Consider the following 11557-nt stretch of genomic DNA (forward strand, 5'->3'; position numbering starts at 1 on the left):
TTGTTGATCAAAGTTCACGTGGTGATGAAATAGCAAAGTACACTAGAGGACACATGATCTGGTATTGAGCCATCAAGATAAGTTTTATATTAGTGCTACCGACCTTCCCAATTTAAAGCGCCCTATTGAAAGATCTTTCTCGATTGCAAACAAACACAGTTTCATTTCCTTTTGTGATATCGGACCTCACAACAATATTCTTCTAGTTTTAAACGTAAAAACAGTATCCCAGTCAGTTTTTCCCTTTAGGGGTTGGATGTACGATAAAGGAAAAGGCCCAGCATTCATTTATTTTGGTTTATAGTAGAACCGAAGTGACTTATGTCACCCGTTTCTCTACTGAGCAGGAGGACCAGGAGTAAATTTGTGAATCGTTCAGTTCGAAACATTTGAAGATATCTGAAATTTCATGCCTAAAAGGTGTCCCAAACTGAAACAAGGAAAGTGATGTGTCTTTTTCAAAGCATTTAAACTTGGATTCTTTATTGGCCGAGGTGAGGGAAAGTAGTTATATTGATTTCCGTTATATAGATGATAAAAGATGCAAAGAAAGGGTTCTTGATACACGTCAATGCTGAAACAAAAATGGTTCATGCTGTTTTTATTACCTGAATTACTCCCGCCGCTTTTCTACTTGTGAAATGCTTATTTTAAAGTCGTTGATTTTCGAGCATCTTTGAAATGTTGCATATGGTTTCTTTGTATTTGCATCGATATTGCTTATAGCGCTAGCAATTGCATTTGTATATGTTTTGACTCGTTCTTTTCATCGGCCAAGGATCAATTTGGCTCAAGGCGATGAAGCGAACCAACCACTGAGCTGGCAATTATTAACCAAATGGTATTGCCTTTATTTCATATTTAAGAACACTTAAATGACTGAACAGTGGCCAAATTTTATGCTTTTAGGTACATTGATTGCAAACTGAAAGTTTGGACCCATTTTATCTCAATCGTAGATTAGGAGAATAATTATATTTCGGCTTAAGCAAAGTGGGAACGGGCATCGCATTGGTCTTATCGAAATTAATTCCGCTAATTGAAATCTTTATCTGCATCAACCATTTTGTTGAATGTAAGATTACTTGCCAGAGCGTCTTAAAAAATATGATAAAATCCGTTGTTTTTTATTAAAATACTACAACATCTGCTCTGGTGCTTTTTTCGCAGTCAGACAATCGCATTGGGCTTGTGTCAATATTACTAATTGTAGACGAGTTTCTTACCTAGCTCTGTCTTTTTAGCTTTCTTTAGGTTGGATTTGCATTTGACAAGTTGTCTATCTTTCTAGACAAGGATGTTGGATTGAAATTGTATCACTGTTGGTGCTTTAAAAGCAATATTCCAAAGATGATGCTGGACAGGTGGTCAAGTCGTAACACTATTGCCATTGGATGAGGCTACTGCTATTGGAATAACAGTTTCACGAGGAGTAGAGTTTTGACTTCGATCACTCTTATATATGCTCAATCGTTTTATTCGCGATTCTGCGCTTTGAAACCTTTGGCAGTTTGGGTTCAGGAAGTGTGATTTCCGATTTAAAGAAAGGCAAAATGAACGAGACAGTTGTCGAAATGAGTCTTTGTGGTGGTAGGGACGCAGCCATTCATGTAGCTATGATAACCGTGGTTATGATCGGATCTGTCGTTGGGAATAGCATCATTTGTCTCCTACTCGTCCGGTTTAAGCCTCTATGTACAGTCCCCAACATTCTGGTGGCAAACTTAGCTTTTATTGACATTGTTAACGCTATTACGAACATGCCCCTTATGATAATGTGGTATATCTGTAAAATGTCTTTTCTCAAGGGCCGCTACATCTCCTGGTTGACTGTATCTTGGTACGTGTTGTTCATGTATCTGACAGTGTTCAACTTGACTGTACTCACAATGGATCGGTATGGGGCCCTTGTTCACGGCTTTCGCTACCACTCTTGGAAAACCATAAACAAGGCTAAAGTAAGCGTTGTCTGTGTGTGGCTTCTCGCGGCGACCTACACGTATGGTATGTTCGCACTGGGAATCTCTATCGACCTCGGAGATGCCCCTGTGTTAGTATACAGAATACAATATTTGAAGAAATTTGGACGACACTTTATTATACCAGGATACCTTGTGCCTTTTGCGATAATGCTCATTTTGGGAGGGATCATTTGGTTTACTGTGCACACCCATAGTAAACGTATCTTGCCATTTAGTTCACGAAAGAAACATGTCAAAAGCGACGTGAAGACCGCCAAGACAATTGGATTGACTTGCTTCGCCTTCTTCTGCATGGGTGTTTTCCCGATGCTTCTGCACAACATTGCCAAAATTCATGGGACGTGGCTTCACTTTTTGGCGTTTTTTCTGACTCATTTAAACAGTATGGTAAATCCAATTATCTACTCGTTGAAGACGCACAGGTAAGACTTTCAGCGGAAGGGAATCCTCAGTTAGTGAAAAACTGGCGTTGAAACAGTCGATTTGTATCGTAGAACTCTGCTTGCAAAGCTTTGAAAATTGCACGTGTAAAAATTGGGTGCAATATTGGCGCGAATTTCGCTCTTTTATCCAGGATATGGGTTTTCGTGCAATTTGCGGCAATAGTAAATTGGCGTTTGGGATGCAACTCACAGCACCTGGTCACGCAGGGCGCGAAAGCTTGATATTGAAGGCTTCCCCTTTGTTCTCTATGTCGTGCTTTTCTCAGGGTTACGTTAACTTTATCGAAAAATCCTTTGCTGCGGTTACTGTTGCTGCTTGTTCGCGCTGGTAAGGTTGTTCCAGTACTTTAATAAGACGAAGAAAGGTTGAACAAGACCATAATAATGCACTTCAGAACCGCCTACTTAATATCGTTCTCACCGCAAAAAAATGCACTTGTTTCTTGTAAGTTCGAAACCTCTACCATATCGCTGCGACAATTCACATCGCTACATTCGAGCTGAGATGTGCCGACCAAGTTTATACGAGTGATTATATAGTTGCGCTGTAACCGACCCTACATAACTGTCAGAGGTTGAAAGCCTCCGAAAAGCGAGCAACCAGGGCAAGAGGAAAGCTGACTACGTTCACACGTTCAAAATGGACGCTTCAACAAAAACTGCGATTTGAAAATTCGGAAATGTTCTCAGTGGATCAGTAGTTTCCGATTGCCCAAACGAAACTTAAGCCTCCACGAGTTAGTATAAGTTTCTACCCAATCACGAAGATCCACGTCAATTTTTTGAGCCTAAGGTAGTGGGAACAACACTGGTCGAATAGAAAAAGACATTTTTATATAGACCGGTCGGGCCTGTCAAAACTGACCTCCCTCAATGGCAGTTATAAATGTTAAACATTCCGTGTTGGACTATTCATTCAACCGAAATGTTCGGACGTTACTTTAGTCTGAGTTGTATGCCTCCTCTTCACTATAAGATTTCCAGGTTAATCATGAGAATTTTGGTATCCGATTCGCATTCGTGATCACTTCCGAAAGAATAGTTCCCAGGTTCCACGTAAGATTACAGCAAGCATAATGAAAGGTTGAAGATTTGCATTTGCGGTTATTTTGCTGTTTCGAATCCCAGCATTTCCTTCCGTCTTTTGTCCTAGACTTTTTTGTCTGCCTAAGAAGTGCACGTGGCTTCTGCTTTCTCATATTGAAAACTAGAAGGAATTTAAACACTCCGTAGGTTATAGGAATCTGACGAATAGGCCTGAATACTCTGTTTGAGACGGATCCAGTGACAGTACAAATCTAGAGGTTGTTGCTCCAATGTAAATGTTAAGTTAGGACCAACAGACGGACCTGTGAATTGATACCAATGTATTGATTTTGCGACTTGGTTTAGACATAAAAAGTAATTAAGAAGCTTATAGACGCATTTTTGAGTGAGGAGGCGTGCAGCTTGAAGATGATTCTTAATGTTGCGTTCTTTCATTCAACCCACTCGGATTGCAGAGAGAAAGAAATGATTTTTCATGCAGACAGGGACTTAACGGAAAAAGGATTTAAACGTTATATAATGTTGTTTGAAACGTGCATTCAATCAATCAATCAATCAATTTATTAAAGTCATAGCGTGGGATTGAGGTTGCCCTCAGTATCCGAGCCAGACGCTCATGTATAAAACGCATGAGGTAGCTCTTTCGTTTTATCTTGTTTTCTATTAACTGTATTAAAAACAATTATGATATATGTTTTGAAATTGAATTTATTGGAAACTCGGAAAAAAGCAGAGTTTCAGGTGAGATTTAAATCCCTGACCCTCCGTGATCTAGTCGGATGCCCTACGAACCACTGTTAGAGTGGTTAGAGCATCTTACTAGATCACAGAAGGGTCTTAGGTTCAAATGCCATGTGGAACTCGGAATTCTCTGAGTTTCCAATAGATGCAGTTCCAAAACATATACCATTCTCACATTATCTCGCTAAAAACTGCTATGTCGTTCGTTTTTATTTCATTCCTAAGGTTTCGAAGAGCGTTCCTACTCTACCTGAAGGACCCTTGTGGGAAGTCGCAGCCTTCCATTGGGACGTCTTTCAGTCTCCACACGGATATGAACTACGCAACCAGGATTCTATCATCAAAGGAGAAAGAAATAGTATCACTTCAAGTTTTTTGTGAGGTTTTTTCTTCTCCAGAAAAGGCAAGGGAATAATTAATTTTGATGGACCACGAGACCTATTTTGCCAGTGAATGATGACTGGCCTACATTAACTTCTTCTGTGTTTGTAATTCACTTAATTAAAGCTTTATTGTGATAGAGAGAAAGCATTGTCACGTCAAATATATTTTTTGTCGCAGTTGGCCACTTTTTAATATTATAGTTTTGTACATGCCCAAGAAAATGTTTAACGATATTCCATCCTACAAGCCTAGGCATATCATGATGGTTTATTTTTTTATTGTTTAGGACGAGGAGTGGCAAATGTGCTTATTTGAGAACTTGAGTAATGATGAAAAATAGGTTGAGTGTATTTTGTAGAAAATGCGATGGAATAATTCTCGCTCACACCAAAACAATTCACGCAATTGTCATGATGAAGAAGTTTAAATATATCCATGGTTTTAACTGGGCTCGAACTATTAAACCTTTTAGGAGATGTTTTGGAAGCAGAAGATTAAACAAAGTCATTTAAGTTAGAAACAACTAAACATTCCTTTTGGTTCCCAGCGTATAAACGATGTAGTTGTAGTTTCCCACCAGGGTGAGGAGATGGGGAGGGAACCGGCAGGCCTATAATAGATAGGACAGAGTTCACGGAAGCCAAATAGCCCATTTGCAAGTTGCTGCATGCCTCATGATCACTTTCAAAACGAGTCCTAGTGCAGAACCATTCAAATGGAAATGAGTTGCGTATTATTATGAAAGTCAAACTCATTTCCCTTACAAGAGCCGAGCACTAAAACTCACTTGAAGCCCGAGACAAACAGTAACTCGGAAATGGTCTACTTAAGGAACAACATTGATATCTTCACGTTTCGTACTTTGCCAAAGAGAAACGATCTTATTTTCGTTTGAGAATTTAGGTCCTTGAAAATCGTGATCATTTTTTCCCCTACAATTATAAGCCGTTCGTTATCGATCAATCATCTGGAGCGGGTCAAATAAATTGCTTAACTTCAGCCCTCAAAGCACCCAAGCAACTTCGATAATTAATGTTCTTTCCACATTTATCTCTGATTTTTTGTTGCGTAAGTGACCTTTTAATCAGTCCAAGATTTCTACTCGGCGCAATACGAAAGCTGCGATCTCTTCTTTCACCTTTCTTCGCTGACAAACACAAAGCTACAGTCACAGTTAACTACCTTTCTTCGGTTATGGTCATTGTTATTTCTACGAATGTAACGCAAATGCAATCTTAGCTAAAGCAAGCGACGTTCTGTGGAAGAAGGCCAGGAGCCGGTAAGTTACGCAGCCGGAGTCTGAATCATATCTTAAAATGGCGGCTGTTTTCAACTTCAACCGAGATGTCATGGAACTGTTATAATTGTTACCAAGCTTACTATTGCATTTGCATTCAGACGGATCACACGCAACTGCAAGTGCAAGAGAGCGAAAAATTGTTGATTTCTTGTGTTAATACTTGTGCTTGCGTTTGAGTTGTGGTAGTTCACACGCGTATTTCCTTACGTTTACATTTTGTATCTGCCCTTGCGTTTGCGTCTTACTTCTGACCAGGCTTCTTTTATGCGGTTTCAGTTAAATTGGCGAGACAGTCTAGCTTTCTCAGTTTAACTCATCCGTCTTAATTAATCACAGGATGTTTCCAGTCATCTCCTTACAATTTACGGTGAACCAGTAAGTTCACTTTCAGTAATATATCAATGGTGATAACTTAGAGAACTGGAGCCCGTTTCTCGAAAGACCCGTAACTTTCCGGGCTTTTTTCCGGAATCGCAATACCCCCTGTAGCTTTAGAACGGAGAAGTTTCCAGTCATCAGACTCCCTGTCGTGAAATTTGTTTTTTGTTAGCTTGAAAACATTTCTAAAGACCTAGCGGGTTTTGCTCAATGTTACTGACTCCGATTGGCGCTAAACCGTGCTCATAACATACGGACTTTGAAGTTTAAATACCAAGCAATGGTTATATTTTCATTCTCGTCAGTTAGCGTGTTGGAATCACGTCCCCACCATTGTGGTCAGATGAATTTCATCCACTTTGTCGGTTTCTGTCTTTACCGTTCCGCTAATTGTGGCATCAAACGCGGTTGGCGGAAATAAAAAGGGAATCCGTTGCTTTAAAGGAGAACTTTAGAGTCCATGGACTCTTGAAAGGCACAGTAAATACCATATAAACCTTGATTTTTTTTTTCAAATTCAACCCCTGGACGATTGTTAGCCCTGACTGAAACAAGTCTTCCTTAAGAGAAAGTTAGTGTATTGTTTTACGTGACGAGAAGTCTAGTCACTGTCCTCTATGCGCTAATCGTTACATAACAGTGGCCGTATAAATATCTGTATCCAATATTATTGCAATATAATATATCAAACACGAGAAGGAGTGTTTCATGGGATATCCAAACACCGTGAAGCAATTTGAGAAACTAGTCCGAAGGCCGAGTATTTCGAGGTGTTTGGATATCTGATGAAACACTCTTTCGAGTGTCTGATGTTGTTTCTCAAAGGAATCTGCATTTTAAAGGTTTTTGGGGTCAAAGTTGGCGAATTTTATGCTAATTAAGACCACATATCCAAACTTCCTTCATGGTAGCGATTCTTTTGTTTTTGACTAATGAATTATTGCCCAACTGTTTGGGAAACCCGAGGAGGCAACTTAGAAGCAGTTACGTACAAAAGGAAAATTTGTAAATTTGTAGATATTGTATTGAAGAAAGCAATCTCGATTTGCTCATCCGAGCGCGCGAGGTGGTATCGGTATTGTTCACCGAGTTCGCGAAATATATGTCGTATGAAGAACGCTTAAAGTTCCTTAATTGGCCATCTCTGTATCAGCGAAGATTGTCTTTCAAGCTAATCCAGTGCTATAAGACGATTAATATTCTCAACCCGTTGAAGTTTTTTTATTCCGACACTTAAGAGCCGACCATTGTTATAATCTGAACCCTATGCCAGCAAGGCTAAATAGCTTTAAATATTCTTTCCTCGTAACAACTATAGCAACACTTTATAAATACTGTAAAATATAAGATATAACGTATGGAGAGAGAGATATGCGTACACTGAGAAGTCGAGTCAGGGGGTCCAATAAACCTTGCGGTTTTCGAGTTATCCCTCTCGTTAGTAAAGTTAATGCATGGAGATGTCGTGGATGCAGAGAACCTGAACTGAACACACAGAACACACTGAGACATGATTTTATGAATGTTAAACAAATATTTTGTATTTTACATTATATAGTGATGTTAATATGTTTTTTAATACTATAGGAGACAAACTAGAAAGGGATAAGTTCTTTTTTCTCCTTTTCATTGTTCAAAGTATTTTTTTTGAATCGAGGAATAAACGGTTATGTTATGTTATGTTATGTTATGTTATCCATGTTTACGTTCCCACTCGCATCCAGTTTTATTCGCGAGTTTGTTCGTCATAGCCCACTCTGAACAATATGCGACATAAACGTAGACTCCTTCATCTAAAGTAGAGTATCAGTTGGTAAGATCTTCCAAGTTAACGAGTGATACAGGAGTGTAAACACGCATGAACTCTCCTCGAACTCTCTTTAAACTTTCCCTGGCGTTCCAGTTGTCAGTTGATAGCTTCGGGGCATGGCATTTGATGACCATTTATTCCTTTAAATCGTTATTTAAATATCTCAATAAAATTCGTGCAGAAATTTCGCCTGGCTCTTCTCCATGAATATTGGACTTGTTATTGTTGGTTATCCCTTGGACGTCATTTGTTCAAGTGGGTTTTGAGACTATTCCCAGATCCTCATGGCTGTGCTAACGAAGGGACTATACTCATTTGTATACACTCGTTTTGCTATACATTCGCATAAAGCACGAGTTAAAGAGGACAATTTGTCAGGATCGCCGTTATGCAAGCGCCTAAATTTGTTTTCCCGGTCCAGTCCATCCGAGTGGCCATGTTATTAGTCATATGATCTTGCGCAAGTTTAGGTCAAACCTCCACGTTGCTTTTTGATTAGACGAACGTATTTGGATGCTTACTTGGTTTCACCGCACGCACTGAGATGTACTTCTTTTACGAGAAATAAACAAAGATGGAGCCAAGCCATCCCAATGTTAAGCAAGCCAACGTTACTTTCAGGAAGATTTTCCACTCTTCTTGTTGTTTCTCTCGTTTTTCTGTATCGCTACATTCCGAAAGGGTGAGTTTATATTCAACATGAGACGCAATCTCGTAACCAGAGTCCTCGGGCTTTTTGGTCAGTGGGTGAGCGCCCGGAGAGACTCTGGGATAATGGAGCTTAAAGTGCTACTACGACCAAACAATAATTCTTCTTTTTCTTTGGATTTCAAAACTATGTTAACTAAACACCAAGTGACCCAACTTTTAAGTTCTGATTTTAAAAAGACACCTGTGTATTTTAACTGGCATTTTGTTATTTGTTGGTCCGCCATTACTAACTTTAAAATCTTGAGAGGTCGAGGAGAAAATGACGTCAAAGACTTACTGGTTTAAGAATGCAATGCGTGTGTACGCGGCTGAATTAATATGCAGCACGGGAGTTTCGGGCTTTCAGATTTTTAAACTTGTCTTTTGCATATATAATAAGTTGCGTTTACACGCTGAGATTTTAAGCTAGTGAATCAATGACGTTAATTTTCCCCAGATCCAACCCTCTGAGGTCCAATCGGTAACTTTTGAGCGTGAGTAATGGTGGACCGTGAAATCCAAACTTTACATTCAAAATAAACAGCCTTTGGGTAAAAATCAAAGCTCAAAATTTTGCCAGTCGCGTTTTAAGCGAACATGCTTTCAAAATCTGAGGAAAAAAAGAAAATGATTTTTTGATCATAGTAGCACTTTAAGCTCTTTCTTTGATTGGTCGCTTGCATAACAATGGAAGTCCGAGAGGAAGTCGGTAAGTAATTCCGAAACCCCAGAATTTGGAGGACTTTCATTGCTGTTTGTTTTTTCTACGTTAGAAACATATAAATTACAAAAATGATAAAACGACGAGTTTGAATTATGTCTAATACCGCGCAGGAATTTTCCTACGCTGCTAAAAACTCATTACAGTTGCTGTTTCAAAAGTACAGTACGAAAACATTACATCAGTCTCTTTGGGGAGAAATCCGTGGAAGAAGGTCTTGTCGAAGTCATTAAGAATTACGGAAACATAAAATTGGAGTAGAAGAGGACATTGGTGTCGTTTCCACAAAAATTTGTCGATCGTGTTGCTTGCACGATGGAATGCACGCTGAAACACTAAAAATACACTTACCGCAAGCATCAGAAATTTCATCTTAACTCGCTCTCACAGCAAGCCAATGAGCATTTATCCAGTTTCTTTTATGGTGCGTAAGGCTAAAAGTTTTGTTCCTCGAATACTTTCAACCCGCCATTTCTACTGTTTACTGCTTTCTCTTTTCTGTTACCGTTTCCGTTTAAACTCAACCAAGCCCAATAAGACCGGGACCCACGATTTCTGAGAAAATGGAGTCGGACTCCATAGGCCACTTCGGAAAATACCATAATACTCTTTGTTTGTCCTCCCAAATTTTGTATAAGCGTTGTTTCCAGTTTCTCTTGGGACTTACAATGGTCCCAAGAGAAAACAAAAACGATGCTTATTCAAAATTTGGGGGGAGGGGGGCGATAAGCAAAGAGTTTTATGGTATTTTCCGCAGTGGCCTACTATCCCAGAGTTTCTCTGGGCGATCACCCGCTGAAAGCCCGAGGATTCTGGATACGAGATTGCATGAGACTCTGCTACTTACACGCCATTTTGAAATGTCGCAAGAACCAATAAGCACTCCTTGTACATGCGACCTAGACGTAACAAGTACCCAACACTCCTTTATTGCCTCCAAATCAATGAAAAAACGTTATAGTGACTGGTTGACATACTGCAAATCAGTCCTCTCTTATTTTTAATTCTCTTCATCCATGGTTGAACATTCCACAGTTAAATTGCCTTTTGAGCACTATTTTTATTTCGTCTGGATAAGTTAATGACTTAAACAATACACAGAGGCCAATTACACTGTAACTGGATGATCATTTGCGCGCCACTTTGCAATTTTGTGATGCAATGGCCATTTGTATACTACAGACGCATAATCCGTCCAGATGAATTATGCGTCTCTCATGTTATCCGTCTAGAGTAAAGACGCATAATTCGTCTGGGACGAACTCGGGCAAACATTTTTTCGGCGTCTGTTAAATTCGCCTAGTATAAAGACGGGCATCAGACGCATGATTCTTCTGGACAAACTAACGAGTTTAGTGCGTCTCTCGAAGACGGACTAAAGTAGATACTTCATCCAGACGCATAATGCGTCTTGTGCCCGTCTTTATACTAGACGAATTTAACAGACGCAGAAAAAATGTGTCTCTAGTATATAAACGGCCAATGTTGGTGTTTTGATTGGCAGTTTGCTCCGTGGAAGTTGCAAGTTTCAAATTTCAACTTGTTACCCGGTGTTTACCTTCCCAAAGGCAGGTATTTGTACCCGTTCGTAACAACCTTGAACTCTATTTCTTACAATATAAATTTACGAAATAATAACTCGTCATTGGGTAGGAATCGCGAGGCTGTGAAAAAGGTGATTTTTAAATTTAAAAATCCACAGTATATCGCTGGGCGTGATTGTTTGCAAACCTTGAATTAGCGAAAGTTCTGTGAAGTCAATTGGAAACTGTTCGTATTGTTTTGTGGGATTCCCCACGCTTTGTCATCACCGGCGATAATTAGTGATTTATTTATTTATTTATTTATTTGTATACGAGAACCAAGTGTTTGTCACGTGGTCTCTATTAGGGAGAGGACCCTGGAAATAAGAATGATCCTGTGAATTAGTGTTTGTGTGTGGCGGCCATTACTCTTCTCTGCTGTTGTTATTTGGCGAATTTCGACTTGTTTTCTTGGTTCGATTAATTTACAAGTCGTATAAACGAAGAAAAGTTGAGTGAAGTACTTGTAAACACTTTG

The 11557-nt window shown here is 39.4% G+C and overlaps 1 protein-coding gene and 1 long non-coding RNA gene across 2 annotated transcripts in view; both read left to right on the forward strand.

Moving 5' to 3' along the window:
• Positions 1–1269: 1269 nt before the first annotated feature.
• On the forward strand, positions 1270–4963 carry LOC138050585 (kappa-type opioid receptor-like). The gene is made up of 2 exons (XM_068896902.1): positions 1270–2404; positions 4439–4963. The coding sequence occupies exons 1-2, from the start codon at positions 1554–1556 to the stop codon at positions 4626–4628; spliced, it is 1041 nt and encodes a 346-aa protein (XP_068753003.1). The 5' UTR covers positions 1270–1553; the 3' UTR covers positions 4629–4963.
• Positions 4964–7595: 2632 nt separating this feature from the next.
• LOC138052349 (uncharacterized) overlaps positions 7596–11557 on the forward strand; it is a 183548-nt gene continuing 179586 nt past the window's right edge. The window contains exon 1 of the long non-coding RNA XR_011133046.1: positions 7596–8767. This is a non-coding gene — a long non-coding RNA (uncharacterized lncRNA). The remainder of the gene's footprint in view (positions 8768–11557) is intronic.

The sequence above is a fragment of the Montipora capricornis genome, chromosome 6 (assembly GCF_036669925.1).
Source record: "Montipora capricornis isolate CH-2021 chromosome 6, ASM3666992v2, whole genome shotgun sequence".
Classification (NCBI taxonomy): domain Eukaryota; kingdom Metazoa; phylum Cnidaria; class Anthozoa; order Scleractinia; family Acroporidae; genus Montipora; species Montipora capricornis.

Excerpts from the sequence above, each read along its gene's own strand:
- LOC138050585 (XM_068896902.1), top strand. The coding sequence starts at position 1,554 with ATGAACGAGACAGTTGTCGAAATGAGTCTTTGTGGTGGTAGGGACGCA. Across the intron at positions 2,405-4,438 it reads TACTCGTTGAAGACGCACAG|GTTTCGAAGAGCGTTCCTAC; the intron begins GTAAGACTTTCA and ends TTCATTCCTAAG.